Consider the following 27,290-nt stretch of genomic DNA (forward strand, 5'->3'; position numbering starts at 1 on the left):
GGCATCATAACCCCTCTTCCCTGTGCTTTCTGTCCCAATAGCCTGTGCCTGTGGCTCTTCTTTGCAGGACAGCTCTTAGCCTACTGGAGCCCTTTTCCCAAATGGGAGGAAAGTCTGGGACTTTCTGTCCCCTAGGAAGTGCCATCACCAATCACTGATATGTGGCCATGTCTCATTTCCTGCAGTAAGGTTTATATTCCAGGCCTCCCTGGGAACCGGGCTGAAGTCACCCTCTTCTGTCTTGCCTCTCTCCTCTACTCACTGGTTTCCAGCGAGAGCACTTCTCTAATAAATCACTTGCATGTGAGTCCTCATTCCAGGGTCTGCTTCTGGGAAACCCTTTAGAAAAGAAAAATCCTCTAGGGGTTTTGTTTTTTAAAATATGCTTCTCTACCACAACCCCAGAGGGTGAGTGAGGGGATGGTGGAGGAGGAATGTCTGACCTTGAGTTCCATAATGCTTCAACTGGACTCCACTGTCTCCATATAGGTGTGTCTGCAAAGACCAGGTGGGTTCTGTTCAGGAGCATCAAGGATGGGACCTGGCCAGGTGGCAAGAACAAAGGGCACGCTGGCAGAAGTAAGGATTTAGTTCTGCCAATAACTAGCTGGGCAATCTAGTTAACTAGTAAACTAGCTATGAAATGAGAATGATACTAGCACCTGCTTCATAGGGCTGTGGTAAGGATGAAATGAGAAAATCCATGTAAAGCTCTTAACCCAGTGCCTGGCATATTGTAAGCATTCAGTCAATGGTAGCTGTTGTCATTATCCCTTATTCTTCCATTGTATTTTGTGAAGGCTTCTGTTTCTGCTCAAATCATTGTTTTATATGTATGTGTCTGTCTCCTTTAGGCATTGTGACCTTGATGGGCAGGAATCATCTTTGTGGGGTACATAAATCCCATTTGACCTTAACCAGGAATTGCAGATGCCAAAAATTCAGTAAATACTTGTGAAATAACAGACTTGACCAAGGGCAGGGAGTGGGTAGCAAATAATCTGAGACAGAGACAGAGAGAAAAGGAGAAGAAGAGGGAGAAGAGGAGTGCAGGAAAAGGAAATATTCTTCCTGCAGTGCTGCTCCTTTCTTCATTAGTTTTTGAGGCAGAATACACCTTAATCCTCAATGACAAAGGATCTCATAGAGACCTTAAGCCCACTGTGACCATTCTTCACCTACGTTTAAATAACACTGTGTTTCAACCACTCATATGTTACAGCCTATAAGTGCTGTGTTTCTCTTTTTGTTCACATTCTCTAGTGTTATCACCCTTGAGTAAAAGGACTCACACCTCTGAAAGCCCTTGTTTCTTAACCGTCCTGTCCCAAAGAGTCATATAGTCCTCATCCTTACTAAAGCTCAAAGAAAAAGGAATCAAGTTGGTAGAAGAAGCCCTAGGCTTTAGCGTCAGATACACATGAATTTTTAACCCTGGTTCTGTGTGATCTTCAGCAAGTTTGTAACTTCTCAGAGCTCAATTTCCTCATCTGTGATGCGTAATAACAGCACCTACCTCATAGAGTCATTGTGTGGACTAGAAATAAGGTGTGAAAAGCCCTTAACACTGTGTGTGAGACACAGCCCAGGAAGATAATGAGCCCCACACAGAGAAGTAAGGCTTGCAGAATTTTAATGTTTCATGATTGTTAACAGAGAAGTCTCAGGGAGGTCTCCAGAGAATCTGTTCTGACTTTAGAAGCACTTCCTGTGGACAATGGAGGGCCCTGCCTCATCATACTCTGGCTTGCTGATCCACATCTGCTGGAAGGTGGAGAGAGAGGCCAGGATGGAGCCTCCGATCCAGACCGAGTACTTCCGCTCTGGGGGAGCAATAATCTGCAAAGAGCAAATGTGGTGAATCATGGTCAGTTGCCAAGGTATAGGGAAGGTGGTCCAGGAATCATCTCGTCATACTGCCAGACTGCCCTGGGAAAGGACAGCCTCTGTGGTCAGAAAGGAACTAGGAGAAACCTTGTGGTAGATCAGACTATTGCTTCAGATTGTCAGCCTCCCTCCCACTTCATTCCCCGACCGCTCCATGAGAAGAATGGGCTGGGCCCTGTCTGCTTTGGCCAATGGGCTATCAGCAGACTTGACATAGTGGCCTGAAATGTGCTTCAGTCATGCAAGTGGGCACACTCTTTTGTGTCTCTGTTATCTTCACGAGAAGAACTTCCCTTAAAGAGCTACTGGCCCTTTAGCCTGAGCCCCACAGTGAGAGATATGCCCCTGACCTGGGTTGGCTAGACCTGCAGAACTGCCTAGCCAAACTTGACCCAAAACAACTGACTCCCAGCTGACCTGCAGATGCATGAACAATAAATGCTTATTGTTATGTGACCTAACATTTCACAGTTGCCGTTACCCAGCAATAGCTAACCAATACAAACATCTTTAAGGGGAGTGCTGTACTGTTCTTGCCTGGATGCACGGGCATCTTGGGCTGGGATTCCTCCTTTCTGGAGAATAAGCCAGTCTACTCCATAGTCTCTTGTATCTGAGAAGTTCTCAAATTCATACATGCCACTGGGATTCCTGAGCTTGGCCTTTAGAAATTCGTTGCCATGTCAGACAACTTTGAACTTCACCAAAAGTGGATCCAAAAGGACTTTAGCTTTTCAACTAATTCCTGTTTCTGAAGGGACTAAGAATCCAATGCTAAAACAAGCCAGATGTGAAACAGATTTTTTTCTGGTCTCCTAAGGATCTCCCTACATATTTCCTAAATTGCAGAGATCATGGAATTACAAAATAAGTAGGGTCTTTAGAAGTTGTCTTTTTCACGCAGACAAAAGTCACCCCGGGGCTCCTTTGACAGACACCTCAAGGACTGGTGCAGCCACTAAGAAGGTAATGGATTTTATTGCTGGGCAGCTCTAGCTGTAAGAAAACTCTGGGCTGTCTTGGGCTGGAGGCCCTACATCTCAGCCCCATTTCCACCCTACTCTCTTCTTCCATATTCTGGAGCTTGCCTCATCTCCCCCACACATCTTGCTGTCCAATTTGGCTGGGGAGTTTGTACATGCACACACCCTTGGGTACCTTTACTCACGCTCCTCGCCCTGCCTGCCATGCCCTTTCCCTTTCTCTGGTCTTATTTAAGCTGTTCTCCCATTGAGCATGTCTAATAATCAGATCTTAAACTCCTGAACAGCTGGCCATGTTATTAAACTCAGGACCTTGGCTCATAAATTGGGATATGCATCAAACCACTGGTGTCTGCTTGTCAGTGTAGGTGATGGCGGTACCCTGTATCTGTTGACCAGGAATCTGGGGGTGAGGCTAGGTCTGGTATCCTGACACATGGTCTTAGTAAAAAACCACTGCCCAAGGCCTGGCACGGTGCCCACCATACGGCAGGCCTCAATAAACATGACTGCTCCAGTGCTCGGAGGTGCTCACCTGTTTTCAGGAGGCCATTCTGCTTTCCTGGGCAGGGAGGCCTTTGTGGAAAAGGTTCTTAGAATACTAACATATAGAACACACCTCCTCAGCTCAGAGGCCAACTTTATCCTGAGACTCTGTAACTTTCAACCTATTTGTTATCTCTATTTGGCGCCTATCTTTTTCTAACTCTGCTAGCAAAACAGTTCCTAGAAATCCTGAAAGGGTCTGTCTGATTGCTTGGGGACCAGAGGCTGGGGAAGGGTGGTAAGACAGGTGGGCTCCTGTGCCGAGGAGGCCTATGAGGGGAGAAGCAGTGTATGAGGGCTGTGGCCGAGATGGGACAACAGGTCAGAGGCTGTCCAGGAATCAAGGAGTGTCCCTGTGGCCTGTCCGACAGCCAACATTCTCTCTCTGGAACTTTCACCTTAAAAAGGTTTCCCAGGTTCTTTTAAAGTTTAAAGATGGTGTGGTGTTGCCTCCTCCTTTCCTTTCCCTCTTTAACCTCCTCATTTCCTTCTCAACCCATTCTCTCCATTTCAAACTCATTTTATCTCCTTCTCATACAGTGTCCATGAGATTGTGCTTAAGAGCCCAGGATAGATGTATCTCCCGTTCAGGGTCCCAGGAACACCCTCCCCCAAAAGATGAAATCTGCCTCAGACCGGGATAAAGGAAACCACCAAGCTGTAGGCCTGGCAGCCTGACTTGGACCTATGTACCCAAGTACACAGGTCTTTGGACAAAGAATAGGATGAGGGGAGTCAGGGTAGCACCCACCTTGATCTTCATGGTACTGGGGGCCAGGGCTGTGATCTCCTTCTGCATTCTGTCGGCAATGCCGGGGTACATGGTGGTACCCCCAGAGAGGACATTGTTGGCGTATAAATCCTTGCGGATGTCAATGTCACATTTCATGATGGAATTGTAGGTTGTTTCATGAATTCCAGCTGACTCCATGCCTAGTAGAGACCATAGTATCTGGTCAGGACCCACCACCCCACACCTACAGCTCCTCAGGTGACCCTTCTATCGGGACAGCTACCCTGGTTTGCCTCAGTCACCTCCCCAGTGGACTGAAAGATCAGACCCTCTAACTGGTCACTGCCCTGCCTTGAGTTTCCCCTATTTGAGGGATCGTTCACACTGCTGCCTGATGAATATTTCTAGAGGGACGCTTCCATTGTATCATGTACCATGATACTCACCCCTTTAAAGTGTATAGTTTAAAGAGTTGTACAACCATCACCACAGTCTGATTTTGGAACATGTTTCGCAACCCCCAAATAAACTCCATACCCATTGGCAGACACTCTCCATTTTCCCCTTCTCCCCTTTCCCAGCCTTAGGAAACCACTAATCCATTTTCAATCTCTATAGATTTGCCTATTCTGGACATTTCATATAAATGAAACCATACAATATTTGTTCTTTCACGTCTGGCTCACTTCACTTAGCATAATGTTTTCAAGGTTCTTCCAAGTTATAGTCAGTTATAGCCAAAAAATATCCCAATCTAAGGACACAACAATCACATCATATTTGCCTACTAGTTGACATCTAGCCACCTTTGTCTGCAACCGAGATCTTCCACAGTAAAAGGCCCTGCCTGCCAAAACAGCTCATGCCCACACACCTGAGTTTCCTCACCTCCAGTCTTTTTCCATGTGGTATTATTCCACACTGTACACAGAGGAATCTTCCTAAAGTGAAATTCTGACTTCTCTACTCTGCTACTTAAAGACTTCCAGGGGATTTGAAATCGCTGATATGATTAACACCCATGCTCTTTGTTTGACCCAGCAGCTCTCTTCAATTTCCTGTGTGTGAATGCATGCACACACACACACACACAACACACACACACACACTTCACCTATGATGTTCCAAATATAATATGATGTGCACATATTCCATGATTTTCACAAGCTTTCCATCTGCCTTGCATGCCATTCCCCACTTTGCACTCCTTCCACCCCCAGATACCATAAGGTGATGCTCATTCTTCAAGGTTCTGTTCAAAGATTCAGCTTTATGAGAAGCCTTGCCTGATTTCTTAGGCCTATAGCACTTTATCCAGTTTGCTATTTACCACTACATTGTATGTTAACATTTGCTAACAGGCCTTTCTCTTATACACTTCTCAAGATGATAGTTATCCTTGCATTAAATATTATCTTATTTGATCCCTATCTAGTAGGTACTATCACAATTTCCACTTTATAGATTAAAAAAACTGAGATTTGAAGAAGGTAACATGCCCAAGGTATAGCACTTGAAGGACCAGAATCAAGACTTAAAACCAGGTCTGACCCCCAAACCCACTCTGTTTACTCCTATAGATTTCAGAACCCGTGATCTAAATGGTGAGAATTCAAGAAGAGTTTTGTGTTTTAACCTCATTCTTAGTTTCATGTTATATTCCCATCCCATTTTCCCTTTATTTTGGTTTCCTTACCCTTTTATTTAAAATTAGATTTTATCTAGTTTTATTGTTCATGTATTTTCAGCCCTTTCTGGAAAAATATGGGTAAGTATAAACAATAAACAGTGTGTGTGATTGGCCGGAACTAAGGCAGAGCCTCACCAATGAACGAGGGCTGGAAGAGGGTCTCCGGGCAGCGGAAGCGCTCATTGCCAATAGTGATGACCTGCCCATCTGGCAGCTCGTAGCTCTTCTCCAGGGAGGAAGAGGAGGCTGCCGTGGCCATCTCATTCTCGAAGTCCAGGGCCACGTAGCACAGCTTTTCCTTGATGTCTCGCACAATTTCTCGCTCGGCTAGAAAGAGTAGAAATGACAGAGAGTAGATACTTGGCTCTGCCAGCTTGGTTGTTCCATTTTGATCTCCTTGAAAACTCCCTTCTTCCTTGTCCTTTGGATTCAGTCTCAAGATTTGCTTGATTCTCAAACAAAACTTTGCATGTACTTTTCATCTAGTTCTTATCACTTTGTCTTGACAAAGCTGCAGGCTTTCCTAAGGGCCTTGAAGGACACATTTCCCGTCTAGATGGAGGCTCATATGCTGGGATTGTACAGAATCTAGGAAGGCCCCTACCTATAAACTCTTCCTGCCCTGGGGGCCACTTCCCTTTAGAAATTCAGGCCTTAGTTATTCCATTTGTCCTCAAACCATAAACACTTCTAGGTAATGAAATGCACCACCAGTCTTGCCACCATTCAGCCCCATAAAAACTAGCTCTGATCCTGTGGATGTGGACAGGGGTAGCAGGACCCTGGGGAGGGAGGGTGTGCCGTGAAAGCACAGTTAGAGGGTGAAGACAAGCACTTCTTAGAATGAGTAGGTCTAAGCCTGGTACGCCTCCCCAGGGTGTCTTGGTTGGGAAACTTCTCTCTTGCAAAAGGCTCCCCTGACTATCTGGTCTGGTCCAGGGCCCCAACCCCAGCTTATGGCCTCCCTATCTATCCTAAGAAAGTTTGAGGACACCAGGCCACTGACTTCTCATTACTCATGAGCGTTTCTGGTCCTAGATCAGATTTGGTTCTGAGCTCAAGTCAAGTTCAGAAAGAGGATGGGTACCTGTGGTCACAAAGGAATAGCCTCTCTCTGTGAGGATCTTCATGAGGTAGTCCGTGAGGTCTCGGCCAGCCAGGTCAAGGCGCATGATGGCATGAGGCAGCGCATAGCCCTCATAGATAGGAACATTGTGGGTGACACCGTCCCCTGAATCCAGGACGATGCCTAAGGACAGAGGAGATAAGACCTATGAAACCCTTTATTTTTTCATCTGTTTCTTTCTGGGACTTGTCACCAAATGATCGTCAGCAACCATACTGTTCTTTAGCAGCTGGAAAATTCACCCACTGTGAGAATCACCAATCATATTTTTTGTGTATGTCAATTTTGTGTATATCAGTTTATTTTCCCAATTAAAACTGTAGGCTTCTGGAAGGCAAATGAAATATCTCCTCTTCTTATATTCCTTGAAACACTTTCACAAAAATGCATACTTGTCAGTTGGCATCTAGGATGTAAATTCTTTAAGTTAGAGTGATTAATTTGCATATCCTTCAGGCATCAAACTTGGAGAAGGAAACGGCAACCCACTCCAGTGTTCTTGCCTGGAGAATCCCAGGGATGGGGGAGCCTGATGGGCTGCCGTCTATGGGGTCGCACAGAGTCAGACACGACTGAAGCTACTTAGCAGCAGCACCAGGCATCAAACTAACATATAAGCTCATGCAATTAGAATGTTAGCACTAAAAGGACTATAAAAACGAGCTTGGAAAAAATGAACATTCTCTACTGATGAAACTTTTAGTAAACCATGAAAGGATATAAGTTTTCTCAACATGCAAAGAAATCCCTCTTGGGAAAAAAAAAAAAAAAGAAATCCCTTTTGATCCAACAGCCATATAAATTGATGGGGAAACATTACAATATTGTTACTATGTTATTATTATTTAATATTGTCCTGGATGTTCTAGCCAATGCAATATGACAAAAAATAGAAATAAGAGGTATTATTATCAAAAGGAAAGAGGATCATCATTATTTGCAGATAAAGTAGTGTGTATGTTAGTCGTTCAGTCGTGTCTGATTCTTTGAGATCCCATGGACTGTAGCCCATTCTTAAAAGACCCAAGAGGACCAGCTGAGAAACCATTAGAGTTAATAAGATGTCTCAGTAAGAGTCAGATCCAAAATAAATATCCAGAGATCAGTAGCTTACTCTTATACAAGGATGTTGGTCACAGAGTATTTTATAATAAGCAAAAATTGGAAACAACCTAAAGGTTCTGCATTAGAGAAATGGTAAAATCAACCAATCAATCACGGAAGCATCACACACGATGACTACCACATGGCGTGTGAACATGACGTTCACAGCATAAAACCAAGCGCAAAGCGCAGGATACAAAACTGTGTGTACCTGCACTTCCCCGTCACTGTCCTTATCATGTGTGGTGAAATTGTCCTTTAATCTCTTCTCTCCTCCACTAGATTGTGCTAGCTGCAAAATGGCTGATCTGTCTTGTTTCACAGATCCTGTGTGCCCATAGCCTGCAGTGTTTGGCACACGGTATGAAGCATTGGAGAATATTTGAATGGGTGAATAAATGGACAAATCAATGAATACATGAATGAATGTTTGAAAGATGTTTCTGGAAGCTGTCAAGCCCTTATTAAAAATCACTTCATTTTGAAGTTCCCTCTGTTTCCCTGAGTTTTCTATGCCAAGGCCACCTCATATTTATACACCCACCGTCATAGATTCTGCCATTGCTGCTTTGTGAGCAGAAACATTCCAGTGCTGTTGGAAAGTGTGCACAAGCTCCCAAACTATTGTGATGGAAATGGCCCTTGTGGTCATGATTTGCTCATGTAAATTCTCTTCGGCTATATTGGGTGGACTTGCACCTGCATTCTACCTGGACTTCCCTCTGTTATCCCTCACCCCGTTTTCGTTGGACTTTGGCTGTCCCTTTGATTCTTCTGAACAGGAATCTCTCCAGGAGCCCAGTTTTTCCTTTCTTCCCCTCAAGTCAAAAAGGGAGCAGATTACAGGGCTACTTACCGGTTGTGCGGCCAGAAGCATAGAGGGAGAGCACAGCTTGAATGGCGACATACATGGCGGGGACGTTGAAGGTTTCAAACATGATCTGAAAGAACAGTGCAGAACAGAAAGACTATCAGAAATCACTGCTCTCTTGGCCCACAGAATGGTTGGTAATTTTATTAAGGGGGGGATACTCCGTTCCCACCTCCCATGGGCTCTGGCGTGGACTGCACTCACAGCAGGTTCTCAAAAAACTCTTTTGCACTGATGCATGGTTGGGAGAAAGAATCTGGTCAAGCGTCCATGTCTGTTCCTGTCCTGGTACTCAGGCCAGTCTCCCTGGCCTCTTACCTGGGTCATCTTCTCCCTGTTGGCCTTGGGATTCAGAGGGGCCTCCGTGAGCAGGGTGGGGTGTTCCTCGGGGGCTACCCGCAGCTCATTGTAGAAGGAGTGGTGCCAGATCTACTTGGGAGAAAAGTCAGATGAGTCCAGCAGACAGATTCTCAGTGGGCGGGAAAATTCCAACTGGCCTGCCCGTACTGGGGGAGGATGGCTTGATGGTCTCAGAATAGACCGGATCTGGAGAGGAGGCCGGTCAACACTGGGAATTTCTGATTGCTCTTTCAAGGGTATATTCCTTCTCATCAGGGCCCCAGACACGGCTCAGACCTAGGGCCAACATTCTCAGTGTGTTGATTATTTCCGTCTGACCTTGGCTCCTCTTTACTCTGCTCCCTTGTCTCGCCTGTACCCCAGGGGACCACTGCAGCTCTCTGGCTTCTGGCTGTGTTTGGCTGATGGAAGATACCAGCAGGGGGATGCAGAGTTTAAGGAGGAAGGAGGGCAGGGTGCCCTCCTGGCCAAGTTGAGGTCTCCCTAGCACGGCTCCTGTCATGTGGCCCCTCTTCAGGCTCCAGCTCTCACTGACCTCGTCTCGCCACCCTTGCCCTTCAGACTTCCAGCTCTAAGAGCTTCCACTGCTGCTGGTACTCGGGTATCTCTGCCTCTCTTTCCGGTTCCCTAACCTGCTCACACCTCTGTAAGTAGTCCTTCCTTAAATTAATTCAGAACCCCAGCTGAGTGTATACTGTCTCCTGTTGAAGCCTGACGGATATGCATGAACTGTCACTGTCTATTATTGACCAGGCTGTTCTTCAGAGCAGGGTTTCTCAGCCTCAGTGCTTTGACATTTTAGGTCAATAATTCTTTATCGTGGGGGCTGACCTGTGCATTACGGGATGTTTAGCAGCATCCTTGGCTTCCACCCACTAGATGCCAAAAGCACCTCTCCGGTTGTAAGGAGCACAAATGTCTCCAGAAGTTGCCAGATGCCCCTGGGAGGCAGAATGATCCTGGCTGAGAATCACTGCTGTAGATGAAGCTGGTTCTTTTTTTTACTTCTCTATGTGTGCTGTGCTTAGTCGCTCAGTTGTGTCCGACTCTCTGTGATCCCATGGACTGTAGCCTGACAGACTCCTCTGTCCATGGGGATTCTCCAGGCAAGAATACTGGAGTGGGTTGCCATGCCCTCCTCCAGGGAATCTTCCCAAACCAGGGATTGAGCCGAGGTCTCCTGCATTGTAGGCAGATTCTTTACCATCTGAGCCACCAAGGAAGCCTAGTAGTTTACTTCTACATATTGATATTTAATAGTTACAGGGCACAATATTAGATTCTGAAAACATTGCATGGTAGTTTTAGAGGAAGTTAAATCTTCCCACTGTGTCCAGTTCCCTCTGAGTGATCCAGACAGCAAACAAGAGCCTTTGTTTCAGAGGGATTTGGCGAAGAGTGGGATGGACACAGGGCTCTGATTTCCTCAGAGGTGGGGCCAGAGTCCTCTGTGTCCACTGTACCCGTACATTTGTGGGCCTCCGGTTTTGTGCTAGGATGATGCTAAATGTAACCTTAGTTTCCAACTCTAGAGTGGAGAAAAGCAGTCAAAGAGACAAAATGCAAAGATACATTCATATTCAAGTGAAGGAAGAGGCAGGAGAAGTTCATTTTCTAGATCTGAGAGAGCCCTGAAGGCAAAGGAAGGTCTCCAGAGACTGAGAAGGGCCCCTGAGGCAGAGCAAATGGCGCAGGCTGTGGCGGTGTCGCAGGACACAGAAGGAGACCGCAATTAGGCTTAATAAGGTGACATCAGGGTTTCCTCAAATGTGGCCTCAATTGTGTGGGGATAATTGCTATAGGTGCAGCTTCCCAGGCTGCATCCCAGGCCCATAAATCAGAATCTTTTTGGGTGTTGGGCTCAACCATCTGCACTTCATTTTATTTCATTTTCAAAAGCTTTTATAAAGTACTTTGAAGTTTAAGTTATAAAGTACTTTAAAAGTTAAAGATGTTGACAACTTTTAAATTAGGAAAATATCTTTAAGAGGAATAAAAATTTCCCATATTTCCATCACTTACTAATAAACAGTTAACACTTTGGCTTTTTTCTCTCCCTAATCTTTCATCTTTATGTATTTTTAAATTTATTACTATTATCATTTATTCACTTCATATGCTTTCGTTTATTTATTACTTACTACGATTATACTTCTGTGTTCAATTTTGTTTCCTATCACTTTTCAGTTAATATAAATAATTTTCTTTTTCATAGTAAACATTTATTTTTAAGAAGTTGAATTAACAATTATTTTAATGCTCATACAACAGTTGATCATATCTCATCACCATCATATATTTAATCACATTGCTCTTCAGAGTAGCCTTGATTTTTTTTATAATCTTGTGAAGACTATCTTTGTTCCTATTACATTTTCTTTTTTCTATTCAGGATGTTTTCCAAAAATAAAAAGTTCTAAGAGGGGCTGCACATTCGATTGTGACTAATGCCTACTGCTGTATGAGAGACCAGCAGAGCGCCGCAGAGCAAGCATTCTGCCACAACAACAAAATGTCCATCTAAAATTACTTTCAACTCTTTCAGCAGTGCCTGAGTCCTTATCACAAAAAAAAGTTCATTCAGCTGATTCAGTATCCATTCATTCTTCGGCTAATCTTCACGTACAGTTTGCTCAAATGTACTTTCAAATATTACATAATGCTGAAAACCATGAAATATCCCAAAGACTGTCTGAAAAAAGAGAAAAATCACCTATTTCTGTGTGACAAGGCAGCAGCCAGTAAAATAAAACCCTTCCTTTTGGTGGCAGTGGAACAGTACACTTGACTGCCAGACATCCATTTTTACAAAAAGCCAAAGGTATAAAACACCACACGCCATGCCAATCAGTGAACTTCTCGGAACACAGTTTTCCTGGCTCGTATTACCTAAACACAAAGCATCTGTTATAAGAAGCTTGTAAGAAACTATGGTGGACAAATATGGAAGTATAGTCAGTGATGCATATGTCTTCAAAGCATCATGTTTAACCTTGAAGCAATGCCTGAAAATGAAGTTTCCCAATATTCCAGGGAAAGCAACTGTTGTTCCAAAGCTTCCATATATAGAAAAGTCTTTTCTTTTCTAAGGTATTCAAATTTTTTTCTATGATTTCAATGACCTTTGGTTTTCTGAGTTTTGCATCTCCTAAAGAAGGACTGGACCTGACCATGTGTATCTGTTGGCATCTTGAGGCTCTTGCATGCTTCCCCAGCTCCCACCAGCACCACACTGAAGCCCTCAGGTCAGCTTCAGCCTCATGCCTGAGTGCTTCAATCTTGGTGACTGCTGGAAAAGGCTTTGATTTCTATTACTCACAAAGAGGCTAATTTTGTCTTTACTTCAGAATAAGAAATTGACTATTTCACCCTTATCTGCATTCACTCTTAAAATATGAAATAATTTGACAGATAAAAATAACACCTAGCTGTTTTACTCTGAAGTTTTAAATAAAACTTTAAATAATTTTTCAAATAATTTTCAGATTTTCAACTTTTAATCGTTTCTATTTGGCCAATTGTCTGGTCATGCCCCTTGATTATTTGTCTGGTGGAGACTTTGTGTTTTTAATTATCAATTTACATTAGTTGTTTATATTAATCCTCTATTACACTAGTTGTGAAATTTCTTTGCAATCTGTTGCTTGTCTTTTAAATTTGGTTTTATTTTTCACATACTAGAAATTATGATTTTTAAGAAATCACATTTGTTATTCTTTATATGACTTCTTTCACCAGAAATTTGATACTCATACTTACTATACTGTATTTTTATCATTATGTTTTTTATTTAACTTTTATATTCAACTGATATGTTTGATGGAATTGTATGAGGTAAGGGCCATAAACAGATTCCCTGCCCCTGAAATAATGAATCAGTTGTCACAGAATAATTCACTGAATAATCCTTTTTTCCCCTCTGGTCTTGGAAGTTACATTTCCTATGTATTTCTTTTTTACCTCTCTAGTGGCACCAGATTGTTTTAATTTGTGTAACTTTATATCTTAATATTCAGATATAGCAAGTCTTCTGTCAGTTTTCCTTATTCAGAATAGTCTCATAAATTTTGTTTATTTCTCCATACTTTATGATTATCTTGCATAATCAAAGCTTGTGATACTTTAGTCAAACTCAAGAAAGTAGAGAGTAAAAATGGAGTAACCAGGAGCTGGGGGAGGGGAAGGAAGGTGCTCTTGGTCAAGGCGCGCAGTGTCAGTTACGTGGGAAGAGTAAACCTGGAGATCTAACATAATATATTAGCATGACGACTAGAGCTAACAATACTGTCTGTAAAATTTGCTAAGAGGGTAAATCCTAAGTGTTCTCACTACAAGGAGAAAAAAACAACTGTGAGGTAGTAGATATGTTATTAGCTTGAATATGGTGATACATAATGTATGTACATTATCAAATTATCAAGTTGTATACCTTAAATATATACAATTTTAAAAACTGTGAGACTTTTATTAGAATGGAAATGATGGCTTCCCTGATAGCTCAGTTGGTAAAGAATCCACCTGCAATGCAGGAGACCCCAGTTCAATTCCTGGGTCAGGAAGATCCCCTGGAGAAGGGACAGGCTACCCGCTTCAGTGTTCTTGGGTTTCCCTGGTGGCTCAGCTGGTAAAGAATCTGCCTGCAATGCGGGAGACCTGAGTTCGATCCCTGGGTTGGGAAGATCCCCTGGAGAGGGAAAGGCTATCTACTCCAGCATTCTGGCCTGGAGAATCCCATGGACAGAGGAGCCCAAGTCAGTCCTCACCTATTGAATGTAAATACCAGAGTTTAAACTAGATGTGCTTCACCTCAAATTCACAGTTTTCCTGCTCTTCAAACTCCAGGGAATTATAGATAAACGAGACATGGTTCTTACCCTCCCTTGCCCCCAAGATTTACTGAGAGAGAATTAACATACAACACTATATAAGTTTGTGGCTCAGCTGGTAAAGAATCTGCCTGCAATGTGGGATCTTGGGTTCAATCCCTGGGTTGGGAAGATTCCCTGGAGAAGGGAAAGGCTACCCACTCTGGTATTCTGGCCTGGAGAATTCCACGAACTGTACAGTCCATGGGGTTGCAAAGAGTCAGACATGACTGAGCATCTTTCACTTTACTTTTAATAAGCCTATAAATTAACTTAAAAAAACTTGACAGCTTTATCCTATTCAGGTTTTCTTTTCTTTTTTTCCCCATTTATTTTTATTAGTTGGAGGCTAATTACTTTACAATATTGTAGTGGTTTTTGCCATACATTGACATGAGTCAGCCATGGATTTACATGTGTTCCCCTTCCTGATCCCAAAAATATGGAACGCTTCACAAATTTGCATGTCATCCTTGCGCAGGGGCCATGCTAATCTTCTCTGTATCATTCCAATTTTAGTATATGTGCTGCCGAAGCAAGCACTCAGTTTTTCTTTTAAAGCGTGTAATGCATTTTTAGGAGTTTCTTTAAAGAGTTCATATTACTGTTGTGAATAAAAATTTTGTCTATTGTTTTAAAATTAGATATTATTAGACATATACAAGTAATATGTGCCACATATTAAGCATTATGTATGCTCCATGCTTTGGGATTATACTATTTGCCTAATTCAACCTTCAAAGCAACCTAGTGAAGAAAATATTTTTATTTCCACAGATAAGGAAGCTAAGGTTTAGAGGGAGTTTTTGCTCCCAGATCTCCCTGCCTCTGGTTCCAGTGTCTCTGCTTTAAACCACCCCACAGAGTGGAGTAAAAAGCAATTGCATTTGTTATCTGTTTATCTCTCATTCAGAGTGACTGAATTTAAGGTTTAGAGAAAAGTGTATGTGAAGCACAGATTTCAAATCAGCTTTCTTTATTCCCAGCTGCAATACTGCAGCTGCTCAATAAGCCCTCTGTTACATTTCAAAAGACAGTCATTACAGAAACAAGAATTCTCAGACAACTGTCAGTGGAATTTATCAAAAGAATATCAGAAATATTTTATGCCAACTATACATCAATTAAAAAAGAATATTAAAAGATTCTATTAGCATTTTGCATGTGATTTTGTTGAACACAAACTACTATTTAAAAATTACCCCCATATCTTCCTTTTCTAGACATTTTATTTTCATTTATCATTCACAGGTGGTTTTGTTCCTGATATTAGTATTTCCTAGGTATCTAGTGAAAGTTTGATTTTTTTGTTATTGTTTTGGCCACCCCACATGGCATGCAGGATCTTAGTTCCCAGACCAGGGATGGAACCCCCGTGCCCTGTGGTGGAAGCGTGGAGTCCTAACCACTGGACCACCAGGGAAATCTGCCCCTTCTCCCATTTTCTGACATGAAAAAAAGTTTCTAGAAACCAGTAGCGATTCTTACTTAAATTTTTCACTAGAGAAGCATCATAATAGTATAGCATCAATGTACCTATCTGAGGTCATGACAGGGAAAATAAAGAGGAGAAGCTATTCACCTTTTTGGACGGGACCATGCATTTTAAAGAAGGATAAGCACTGGGCTGGAATAAAAACTGCAGGAAAAGATAACACTGGGATTTAGGCTGGACCAGGTCCTCAGACGCCAGACACAGAGTTGGGAACCTACTGTTGGTCAGTGAGGAGCTACTGAAGAGTCCCACGAGGCAAGTGACATGATTTGGTCTGTTTTTAGAAAGACAAGCTTTGCAGCAGCACAGAGAATGAATTAGGTGATTGAGACAGGAGACAGAGAAATCAGTCAGGAAGCCATTGGAATCATCCAGTGAGAGATGTTGGCAGCTTAGGCTGGGGAATGCCCAGGGGGATGGACAGGAAGGAAAGAAAGATGTGAGAAACATCGGAGAGAAGAGTTGACAGGACAGAAGGTCTTGATGATATTAAAATGAGCACATTGCAGGAGGGGTCCACCAATACCTTCTCCATGTCATCCCAGTTAGTGATGATGCCGTGTTCAATGGGGTATTTGAGAGTAAGGATCCCGCGCTTGCTCTGAGCTTCATCCCCAACATAGCTGTCTTTCTGGCCCATTCCCACCATCACACCCTGCAATGCAAAAGAGAAGGAAGGAGAATGAAATTGGCTGAGGGTTCCATTTGGAGGGATTCAGGCATTGGAGAGTCTCTGAAGAAGGATAGAGACAAGAAGAATGTCCTTTTTCCCCCCCTGGAAACCAGACTGAAGGAGATGGGGTGAGGCAGATGCTGATGAATGGGGAAATGATGGGAGAGAAGAAGGATGATTTCTTGTGGGCGTGTCTCCCTTCTCTGTCCTAAAACAATATCATTTTCTGAGAGAACAGGGCTCATCCATACATGTCTCCCTCTTACTTTACTTAAAACACACACCGCGCGCGCACACACACACACACACACAGCTCCCCATAGATGCCACAGTGCAGTGCTTCTTCCCAGGAACTCAAAGCCTTGGGCCCGTGTGAGCGCGTACCTGGTGACGAGGGCGGCCCACAATGGAAGGAAAGACGGCGCGGGGGGCGTCATCTCCTGCGAAGCCAGCTTTGCACAGGCCAGAGCCATTGTCACACACGAGCGCGGTGGTCTCTTCTTCACACATGGTGAGTGTGGCCGAGTGAACCAGGGGCTGGAGCACCTGGGGAATCGGGGAGTAGAGATGTAGCTGGCCACTTCTCAAAACCATGTTGGAGACGATCTTCTCGGCTTTGGGGTCTGACCCCATCAGCAACTAGGACCTAATTCCAGAGGGACAGGCAAGCACCCGGCCCTGCACTCTGGTGTTTGGGCCTCTTCCCTCTCTCTAACCTGCTGTTTTGGGCTCAACTGTGTACCCCCCAATTTCTGTGTTGAAGTCTAACCCTAGTGCCTCAGAATGTATCTGTATTTGGGGATAAAGCCTTCAAAGAGATAAGAGTAAAATGAGGTCATTGATCTATTATGACTGGTACCAAATATGCCTAATTCAATAGAATGGGTATCTTTACTAGAGAAAATTGAAACAGAGACACACAGAGGAAGACCATGTAAAGACATAGCAAGAAAACAATCATCTACAAGTGAAGGAAAGCGGCTTCAGGAGAAACCAGCCCTGCTGACACCTTGACCTCAGACTTCTAACCTCCAGAACTGTGAAAAAATAAAATTTCCCTTGCTAAGCCAGTCTGTGATACTTCATTATGGCAGCCCTCACAAACAACCCACCTGCCTCTTAAAGGCCTGAAATGATACAATGTGTTAATCCAATTGAAGGACTCTCTAAAGACTTGAAGTTTAGAAAAGAAATAGAAAAAACTTGCAATAAACATAATTAAGGGTTACATTTACAAGAACTCTTATAAATCATTAAGAAAGAAGTAAATAGCCCCAAAGGAAAAAAATAAAACAAAACTATGGAATAGATAATTGACAGAAAAGGAAATGCACATACCCAACAATTACCTGAAAAGGTGATCAGCCTCATTAGTTATCAGGAAATGCAAATGAAATAAGACCATTTTCACCCATCTCATTGTTAAGATTCAAAGTTTTATCATAGGTGTTGGCTAAGTTGTGGGAACACTGGCACTCTTTAATCAGAAAAACACATCAACGCACAATATGGCACTGCCTAAATGTCTCTTGTAGAATACTATACTGAGGTTAAGGGAAGGAACACGCAGATCGACATGGACTAATGTGGACAAATTTCTAAACCATTCTGCTGAGTGAGCAAAACAAGTTGCAGGATAGAAGGCCCAGCATAAAAAATTTGAGTTTTTTTTTTAAAGCACAAAAAATATTGTGTATTTTCCATAATTTTCTTTTTGTGGATGTGAACACATAGCAAAAAGTTCTGGGGGAAAAAAAAAAAAACTAAGGCTGATCATAGCAGTTACCTTGAGGTGGGAAAGGGACTGGGAGGAGAAGTGCCATAATGTTTTCATTTTTAATAAAGAGACTGTATCCATGTACAGTTTATAATTAAAATCAGTCATAACATATCATTAAGAAAAAAAAGATGCAGCAGTTCTAGGTGAAATGTTCAGTCCTAAGGATAGAAGTCCCTGGAGAAGGACAGGGCAGCCTGAAAGGACAAGGAAAGCAAGAGAATTTGTGATGGAACTCACTGCCCTTGTTGCTTCAGATGGTAAAAAAAAGAGAAGTCCTTCCTTCAGTGCTGATACCTGAATTGGGATGACTGCAAAGTGACTAGGGAATTAATTGTTCTAACATCTGTTGCAGGTTTTCTTTTTCTGAGTGACCCAACAAATTCTTGACCCTTGTGATAAAAGAGTAGTAGCAATCTAGGAGATGGTGTGCAGATTGCTGTCCGGCTGGTAAGCCCGTGGTGGGAGGTGGAGAAAGTCTCAGCTGAGGGGGATGGGAGTCCAGAGAAGAGATGCACAAGGCGTGGAAAGAGAAGGTGGCTGCGGAGCCCACCAAGCTTCGTTCAGAACATGCAGCAGGACGGGAAGGAGAGCTGCCGCAGACAGCTGGGAGCCCGGTGCCCGTACGACCTCCTGTGGAAGGAGGACAGCAAAGACCACGACCACAGCAGAGAAGAGCCACAGGCCTCTGCGTGCAAGAGACTACCCAGAGGCTGAGCAGAAGCTTGTCCACACAATTTTCGGGCTAAAAGGAAGCCCTTCCTGTTATGCAGTGTACACGCGGGGAGAGGCCACTGGACGTCTAGAATCCAACTCTGCTTGTCCTTGCTGACCCTCGTGATCCCCTTGGCCATGGAGAGCAAGTCCCAGCCTTCTCACTCAGCCCACAAGCCCCAACAAGGTCTGGCCCCTGCCTGTGTCCCCAGACTCATCTCCCGTCTGGCCCCCCTCCTTGGCCTTCTCACTGTGGCTTTGTGGAGTTTCTTTCCATCCTCCGAACTGTGTCATCACCTGTCCCTTCTGGACCTTTAGATGCAGGGTCTGGAACACCCTTCCCCCATCCTGTTTACTACTCTGACTCCCATCACCTGTCAGGCTTCTGTATCAACACTGCATTTTCAGTCTTTTTGGCCCACCAGTCTCAGTGGCATAGAACAAACACTGGTGAGAAGACATCAAGGTCTGAGATGTGATGGAGATTGAAGGGAAGTGCCTAGTTGCTCAGAACCTATGGTTGCCACCAGGGAAGGGATAGTTAGGGAGTTTGAGATCAACATGTATACACTGCTATACTGCAAATAGATAACCAACAACATCCTATTGTATAGCACAGGAAACTCTGTTCAATATTATGAGGCAGCCTGGATCAGAGGGGAGTTTAGGGAAGAATGAATACACGAACATGCTGTCTACCTGAAACCATCACAACATTGTTAATTGGCTATACTCCAATATAAAATAAAAAGTTTTTTAAAAATTTAAAGAAAAAGTACCTAGTTGTTCAAAACAATGCTGTCTCTGGTTTGAACAGTTTCTGGATTGCAGAGAAGTTCCCTAACCTACCATGTTGGAACCATGGAGAAATGGAGAGATGTCAGGAGATGGAGGTGGCAAAAGTTCCACTGTTCAAAAAGGGAAACAAGGCAGATGTCTAAAACCTCAGGTAATCTTGCTATCCAAATTAGGTGGGTTTCCAGAAGGCACTATTAACAAAAGCATTATTAAAGAAGCAGTGATTTCTTATAACTGACTAGGGTTTACCAACAACAAATAGCCTCCTTTTTTCCCCAGGACTCCCCAGCTGGAAATGAAGGAGAAGGTGGGAGAAACTGAGCTTAATTTGATCTTGGCATCCGACAAGTTCTCCTGTGACATCACTACTGATAAAGCCATGTGGGCCGAACAATAAAACAACTAGGCATATTTATAGCTACCTGAGTTAATGTCACTGAAAGGTGTCAATTGATAGATCACTGTCAACCTGGAGGCAAGGACATACCTCAGAACTCCACTTTTGGTCCTTTTTCATGTTTTATATATGAACTGGATGAAAATATAGAGTACATGCTGATCATATGTGCAGATAAAACACATAGGTTGACTGAAAGGATCAAAGTCTAAGATGATCTCAAAAAGCAGAGGAAAACAAGCTAAATTCACTAGGATTAAATTTAACAGGATAAATATGAAGTTGTGAAGGTGGGTCTGAATAACGAACTGTGAAAGTTCTTGTTCAGCCTCTGTGAGAAGGACCTGGGGTCTTGTGGACAGTCAGCAGTGTTCTGGAGCCAGGATAAAAGCTGACTCCGCCTCCAGCCTGAAAGCTGTGTCTGCTCCTTAGGACTACACTTGTCAGCAGAGGCATGGGAAGGTGAGCTCCCGTTCACAGCTGACGAGGCGAACAGGACTACCTTTCTGAAGGAGAATTCAACAATACTTATCAAAAGTCCTAAAAAATGCATGTGTCTTTTCACAAATACACTTCTAGCAATTTATCCTTGAAAGTGAAAGTGGAAGTTGTTCAGTTGTGTCCGACTCTTTGCAATCTCATTAACTATACAGTCCATGGGATTCTCCAGGCCAGAATACTGAAGTAGATAGCCTTTCCCTTCTCCAGGGGATCTTCCCAACCCAAGGATTGAACCCAGGTCTCCTGCATTTCGGGCAGATTCTTTACCAGCTGAGCCACCAGGGAAGCCCATTTATCCTTGGGTGAGTGCAAAGATTTGTCCAACTTTAATGCCAAAAAACGTTATCAAATAATAAATAAAATGCTTGTAAACTAGTTGCCAGAGACCTTCCTACAATAGAGCAGGATACTTACTGCCATGGGAAAGGGGCAGGCTGTCTTTTTAGGTGAAACACAGTATATTCTGTGTTTGGATTTTTGGTAAAAATGCATCTTTAATTTTTAAAAATTGAAGGCCTTTCAACATTTTATCTATTTAATCCTCACAGAAGCCCTGAGTGAAGATATTTTTAGTTCCAACTTACAGAAAAGGAAACCGAATCTCAGAAAAGTGAAAGGACTTAGCTCTCGGGCTGCTCACTGGGAGAAGTAGGGCTGGCCTCAGCCCATGAGGCTCCAAAGCCTGGGCTGGCCCCTTCCCCACCACCTCAGTGAAACGCACACAACTTCTCCATGTTTGGTGTTTCTGCTTCTGCCTCTCTGTCTCCCTAGCACTGCTGGAAGCAAAAGCCCTAAAACAAAAGGGTCAGTGTTCTTTTCTCTCTTGGAGCCTCTGAGCCCCTCCCATACCGTGACAAGATCTAGATTTATGTTGACAGCCCCCATGCCGGTGTGCAGCACATAGTAGGTGCTCAGTAAATGTTGGATGACAATCCCACCACCTGCCTGGGCTCCGCCGTGACAGTCTGCTCTGCCCCTGAGAGCTGAACTCCCAGCTCCCACAGTCCCAGGCAGCTCGGTCCCATGTTGAGAACCACGAAGGGACAGTCTTCTTTACAAGCTGGTCACAGAGAGCTGGGTTTCCTTGTTCTAGTAGGTGGTCCACCTTGAGGCAAAAACAGCCTCCAAAGGTGGCCAAGAGGCATGGCTGCACCTCTGTGACTATCTCCCCCTGGGGTCCCCTCTCTCGTGTGACCTGTAGTTCAAGCCAGTCTGGCTTTTCAGTGAACCCTATTTTCTCCCCCTGCAGTTCTGCATTCACAAGAAAAAAGAGCATTAGACTTCATTTCCCAGCGGCTGAGACAAGCTACAGAGTGACTTCAAGCTGTCAGCCATGCCATTCTGCAGCACTTGAGGTGGATTCAGATCTGCTTTTTTTTGAAGTTGGAGCCAAATGAGAAGTGAGGGAGGTGGAGGCAGGGGGAGGGCAGCTGGCCAGCGGGGGCTCTCTGGGGGAAGGCTTGGACTCTGGAGCCAGCCTCTCCTGGAAGGTCTCTGCTGGGGGAAATTCTAAACCTCACTCAGCCACTTGCTGGTAATTTGTGGCTAGACTCGAGCGTGTCAGCTGAACCAGAGCCAACGTCACTGTGGTTTCCTGGGTCACAATCGCTTTGCACTCGCAGAAAACCCAAGCACGCTGTTCTGGCCCTTTCAGCATGTACTACATCTGGGCTTCATTGAGGATTTCACAGAGTTAGAAACACAGCTCCCCACTCCTCCCCCAAAAGTGGCCAAAACCCAAAGACACAATGAGTGCAAAGGATTTGCTCACCCACACATGCCCCTGGCCACCCCCAAGCAAATCTGAGACCAGGGTGAGAGCTCCCCACCCTCACTCTGAAGGTCTGGTTTCAGAGTTCTCTCCTGCCCTCTTTTCTTTTCTCTCCTCCCTTCAGGTGCCCCTTCCCATGGCTCAGTCCCATGGCTCCTTCTCTGGCCTTCAGTTATTTCAACTGTAAAATGGAAGTAGTGACATCTATCTCCCGGGATAATGGATCAAATGAAATAATGGAAATGAAATGCTTTATAAATTGCAAATCAGGATCAGCAAATACTAACCCTGTAGTCTACAAACTACAACACCTGTTTTTGTGAGACCCTTGAACTAAGAATGGTTTTGATATTTTTTGATGGTTGCAAAAAAGTCAAAGTCTAATACCCAAGAAAATTATATCAAATCAAATAATAAATAAAGTTCTACCGGAACACAACTACATCCATTTATTACACACTGTCCATGGCTGCTCCAGTACAATGGCAGAGTTGAGTAGTTGTGAGAGACCTTTAGACTCACAAAGCCTAAAATATTTACTATTTTGTTCTCTACAGAAAAAGTTTCCCAATCCCTGTTGTAAAGGACTGAAAAAATAATAATTATTGTTATCTCTCTTATCTTCTCCATTAGAACTTGCTCTCAGGATGAAGTCTGCCACACTGGAAGGAAATGAAGGATCTGCTTCATCAATCAATGATTATTGAAAGAAAGGTTGAATTTATGCCAGTTCCCAAAGGCATTTTCATTTTAGTGAAAAGTTTGAGTCCTAAAAGGAAAGCCTCTCAAATATACTGAGATTTCAAATAATAGTTGGGGAAATAGATTGGAGTAAGGGCTTCAATTGGCAGCCAAGCAGCTGCCTATTATAATCTGCAAACGCATATATCCATACAATGACTGCACGAGGAACACTCCTACGGTGGAAAAATCTTGAGGCACCTCTTACTAACTTCAGGGTACCTTGACTTGGTTAATACACACTAATTAAATTAAAAATGGCTTCTTGCTAGTAACCTTTCTGGTCCTCAGGAATCTGCCATTTGGACGTGCTGTTCTGGCTTTTCATCCTGGCTACTCTCTCCCCCTGCTCAGATCTACACCTGACCTCTCTCCTGAGCCCCATGGCCCTGGCACCTCAACTCCATCTCTGAGACTGCCATCCTCATCACTGTCCTCGGATTGGATTGGCCCCTCAGAGACTCGTACCCCCCACCCAGGATGGAGCCCTGTTCCCAAACCCTCCCTTCTCCTTTCCCTCCGATCCTTGGGCCTTTTATTTCTGCACCCAGGCATCACTTGGGACCAGTGCACTGCTGTAGCACTCTCGCCTATCCCAGTCCACTCCCCTCACGGAGCAGTCCTTTCGGGGCCAGAGCACTGGCTGTTACCATTCTCTGATGCCCCATCGCCCAGTCCTTTAGTTTAGTGTAGAAAGTCCTAGTAATCTGGCCCCACCTTCTCCTCTGACCTTAGAACTCCCTGCTTCCTGCCTTGAAATCTATATTCAGTGGAGCTGAGCCACTTAAACAGTTCCAAACACTATGTGTCCTCTGTCCTGGGACTATCCCGACTTTAGGAACCAGGTTAGGTACCCCCTTCTTCCGGGAAGTCTTCCCTGATAACTTCTGGGCTGGGTGAGGGGCTCCTGGGCTTTACCCCTTACATATATTTATCTTTCCCATGGTTCTCATTTGTCTCTCTTAGTGATTGCAGAGCTCCTACTCTGTCCCTAAGGAGTAGGGACAATGCCTGCTTACATAACAAGTGCTCAAGAAATGTTGCCAGAATGAATAAAGGGAAGGAGGAAAGAAATCTAGCTTCAAGATCATGACGTCATACTGCCCATCCTGGTTTCCCAGGTAAGACATATAATATCTGCTCATTAGATTTCCTCTAGTTCCCCTCCATCTCTGTCACAGGAATCTCTGTCTCGCTGCAGCCCAAGGGCTAACCTCAAACTCTAAACCCATTCAAATGGTAAAAGCAAGAGCTTAAAGCCTCCCTGTGCAAAGTGTGGTCCCAGACCAGCCACCTCAACCTCACCTGGGAGCTTATTAGGAGTGGAAATTTCAGCTCCCACCCCAGTCTACTGAGTCAGAATCTGGGGTAAGGCAGTCTGTTTTAGCAAGTTGTCCAGGTGATATTTAATGTCTGAGTACTCAGGGCCGGACCCTGACAGTGTTGAGCTGGGAACTTTCTACAAATATCATTTAATCCTCACAACAGCACTGCCAGGGAGATATTATTAGTATTACTTCCATTGCTGGGTAGTCTGTCTCCAAGGCCTGCACCACTACACCGGCCAGCCTTAGCTGTAAAGAGATGTTAGCAGAGTCTGATTGCAAAAGTGGACACAGCCCCTTGGTCTATTTTCTTCTTAATTATTTATGCTCACAAGTCTGTGTGTGTGTGTCGCTGGGGGAGGACAACATTGGTGGTGGTCTCACAGCTGGGTGAGGGTCTTAACTTCTCCAGATCTGTGTCTTCATCAGAGAATGAATTATTAATAGATGGTTCCATTTCCTTCCAGCCCTAAAATCACATGATGCCCCGGGACACTTGCCCCACCCTACTCCTGATTTGTTGCATCCTCCAGTGACCCTGGAGCCTTCAAGGCTGAGAAAACTCTTAGCCAAGCATGAATCAGAAGTCAGAGAGACCAGAGGTGGTCTGAAGAAAATAGTCACCCATCCCCAACAAGACATCTCACAGACACAAGGGCTATGACTGGTTTGGATTTAAATGCTCCGGGAAGTAATTTCTCTGAAAAGCATCTGCTCCCCTAAACAGCCTCCCAGACATTCTGAGCTATGACAAAGGACATGGGTATAGATCTGCACTGGCCCTGGTGAGCAGTGAGAAGAGAGAGAGTGCAGGTAACATATCCCACCCAGCACCTAGTTAAGAGGGCAGGAAGCCGAGTTCTGTGCTGCCCTTGCCCTAGGATGCCCCGTGGCCAGAAACGCCTTTTACTGGCAGGCAGCAGTGTGCTTGCAGGCACCACTGCACACCAAGGGCCTTGACGTGTGACCTAGGCCAGCGTCACCAAAGCCAGGCCAATCTGAAGGCGCCTCCTGCACCCAGGGGGCCAGGCGGCCCCAAAAAGACAGACACAGCAGAAGCCGTACAGTACTCACCAAGCGTAGGAGAGGTCCTTCTCCCAGTGACTGAGGGCTGGTGTGTCTTTGGCATAAATACCAGAGCAATATAAAACCCCAGAGGCGGATCTTCTTTAAACAGAGTCCCTAAAAAGGCCAGCTGACGGTGTGTTAGCAATATTACCATATAAGGTGCTTTTTTCAATAAATCGGCCTTGGGGGTGGGGAGGGTGGAAAAGGGGGTTGGGTAGAGTGAATTATCATTTGAAAAATGTATGCAAAAGGACTCCAGAGGCAGCAGCCTTGGTGCTGGCGGATTTGTTCCTTTTATGCTGCACTTGCATAAACAAAACTCACACCAGGCCTTATAAGCTGCCCAGAGTGAGACCAGATGGAGTTCTGCTCCTGGAGAGAGAACCATACCAAGAATGGCAGTGGGCCGCCTCCCTCCACACCTCCCTACTTAGGCCCGGCTGCCCGCCACCCCAGGGCAGTGTCCCCAAAATGGATGCAATTATGCCTGGTCTAGTGCAAGCCCAGGTCAGCTGAAAACCAGAGGGAAATGCCATCCACACCTGGGAAAGCAATCCCGTGTACTCTGCTCACCTGTTGCCCCTCACACACGCTCCTAACCCCTGGGCTGAGTCACCTGCAGGCCCAGCACAGCATAAGCCTCTTCTGAAACCTCTGTCTCCTTTCCTGATTCCTGCTGCCAGTCCCTGGACCTTGGGAATACAGCCCAAGGTAGCGGCCTTGTTGTGGAGGGACACCCAGCAAGACCCGCTCCACCTAACAAGGCCCGCAAGCTCGTAGACCTGTCCACAGTCCTGGGCTTCCTGCTCTTCTCACGTCTTCTTCCTGAGTAGCCGCTTCATTTCCAAGCTAGCAGCTACAGTTCTGTGGCAATTACTCTCCCCTCCATATTCCCGCAGTCCCAACGCCTCATGCCTGACCCAGACTAAAAGTACCGACTGCCTATTGGACGTCCCTGCCAGGATGACCCTCCAAAATGGAATCTTTGTCCCCTCCTGTTGATGCTGCTGTGACAGCTGGGCTCCCTACTTCAGAGTCCTTCCTCTCAGTCCTTGTAGCTAGTAACCCTGAGTTGGTCTAAATGCCTCGCCCTCCCTCATGCCCACACCCACCCAGGCATCTTTCTGGAGCCCCTTCCCCTCAGAAATGCTCTGCCTCTTCCCTGCCACCCCCCGTGGGCCCCCGTCCTGCTTCAGGCTCTGGTCCTGCCCGGCACAGCTTCCGGGCTGGCCTTCCTGACTCCGCCCACCTTAAAACCCAGCGGTCCCCCGAGTGGTGTGGTCCCCAGGCTGACTGGAAGGCAGCGACTGCATGACCCGGGCCTGGTTAGAAATGCAGACCCTCAGGTTTCACCCAGCAGGACTGAATCAGAAACACTGGGGGTATGGCTCCGTGTTTCACAAACCTCTTCCCTGCCACCCAGACGTCCAGGGTTCCTACCCTTCACCAGGAGAAATGTGCATTGCATACCTGCTTACACTGTCCTGGGCCCCCAGGGGACTCGGCCCCGAAGTTAGGGGCCTGTGTGAGGGGCAGCAGGGGAGGAGGGCACACGGGATTGTTTTCCCGGGCGTGGACGCCATTGCCCTTTGGCTTTTAGCTGATGTGGGCTTGCACCAGGCCAGGCACAACTGCATCCATTTTGGAGACACTGCGTGGAGGTCCCAGTGGTTTGGGGGGTCCTGGCACAATGGCTGGTATAGGTCTGTGTCGCTCATTAATTAAGGACTGAGGCGGGCAGAGGTGTGGGTAAGGAGTGGCCGCCGCTGAGAGGACCCAGAGGAAAGACTAGGGAAGGCTTTGCATGGAGACTTGGGATTGTCCCCTGCACAGAAGGGACACTGTAGCCATCCTGAGGTATACTT

At 45.0% G+C, this 27,290-nt stretch overlaps 1 protein-coding gene, 1 non-coding gene and 1 pseudogene across 2 annotated transcripts; all 3 read right to left on the reverse strand.

The window, feature by feature from the left end:
* Positions 1-1,616: 1,616 nt before the first annotated feature.
* ACTG2 (actin gamma 2, smooth muscle) lies at positions 1,617-25,529 on the reverse strand. Its single transcript, XM_020896013.2, has 9 exons — positions 25,432-25,529; positions 16,718-16,879; positions 16,187-16,315; positions 9,259-9,369; positions 8,926-9,010; positions 6,927-7,088; positions 5,975-6,166; positions 4,168-4,349; positions 1,617-1,839 (listed from the first exon to the last, which is right to left on the reverse strand). The coding sequence occupies exons 2-9, from the start codon at positions 16,841-16,843 to the stop codon at positions 1,696-1,698; spliced, it is 1,131 nt and encodes a 376-aa protein (XP_020751672.1). The 5' UTR covers positions 16,844-16,879; positions 25,432-25,529; the 3' UTR covers positions 1,617-1,695.
* Positions 9,381-13,682, reverse strand: LOC110138751 (complex I assembly factor TMEM126B, mitochondrial pseudogene; annotated as a pseudogene).
* Positions 14,602-14,708, reverse strand: LOC139031805 (U6 spliceosomal RNA). Its single transcript, XR_011484323.1, has one exon. It is a non-coding gene; the product is annotated as a U6 spliceosomal RNA (small nuclear RNA).
* Positions 25,530-27,290: the final 1,761 nt, after the last annotated feature.

Source organism: Odocoileus virginianus, chromosome 2 (assembly GCF_023699985.2).
Source record: "Odocoileus virginianus isolate 20LAN1187 ecotype Illinois chromosome 2, Ovbor_1.2, whole genome shotgun sequence".
NCBI classification, from domain to species: domain Eukaryota; kingdom Metazoa; phylum Chordata; class Mammalia; order Artiodactyla; family Cervidae; genus Odocoileus; species Odocoileus virginianus.

What these genes read in the sequence shown, in the direction of transcription:
- ACTG2 (XM_020896013.2), bottom strand. Translation starts at nt 16,843, where the DNA reads ATGTGTGAAGAAGAGACCACCGCGCTCGTGTGTGACAATGGCTCTGGC. An exon ending in TGGGCCGCCCTCGTCACCAG is followed by an intron (nt 16,316 to 16,717) that starts GTACGCGCTCAC and finishes TTTGCATTGCAG; the next exon opens with GGTGTGATGGTGGGAATGGG. An exon ending in CTTCCAGCCCTCGTTCATTG is followed by an intron (nt 4,350 to 5,974) that starts GTGAGGCTCTGC and finishes GGTCTCTACTAG; the next exon opens with GCATGGAGTCAGCTGGAATT.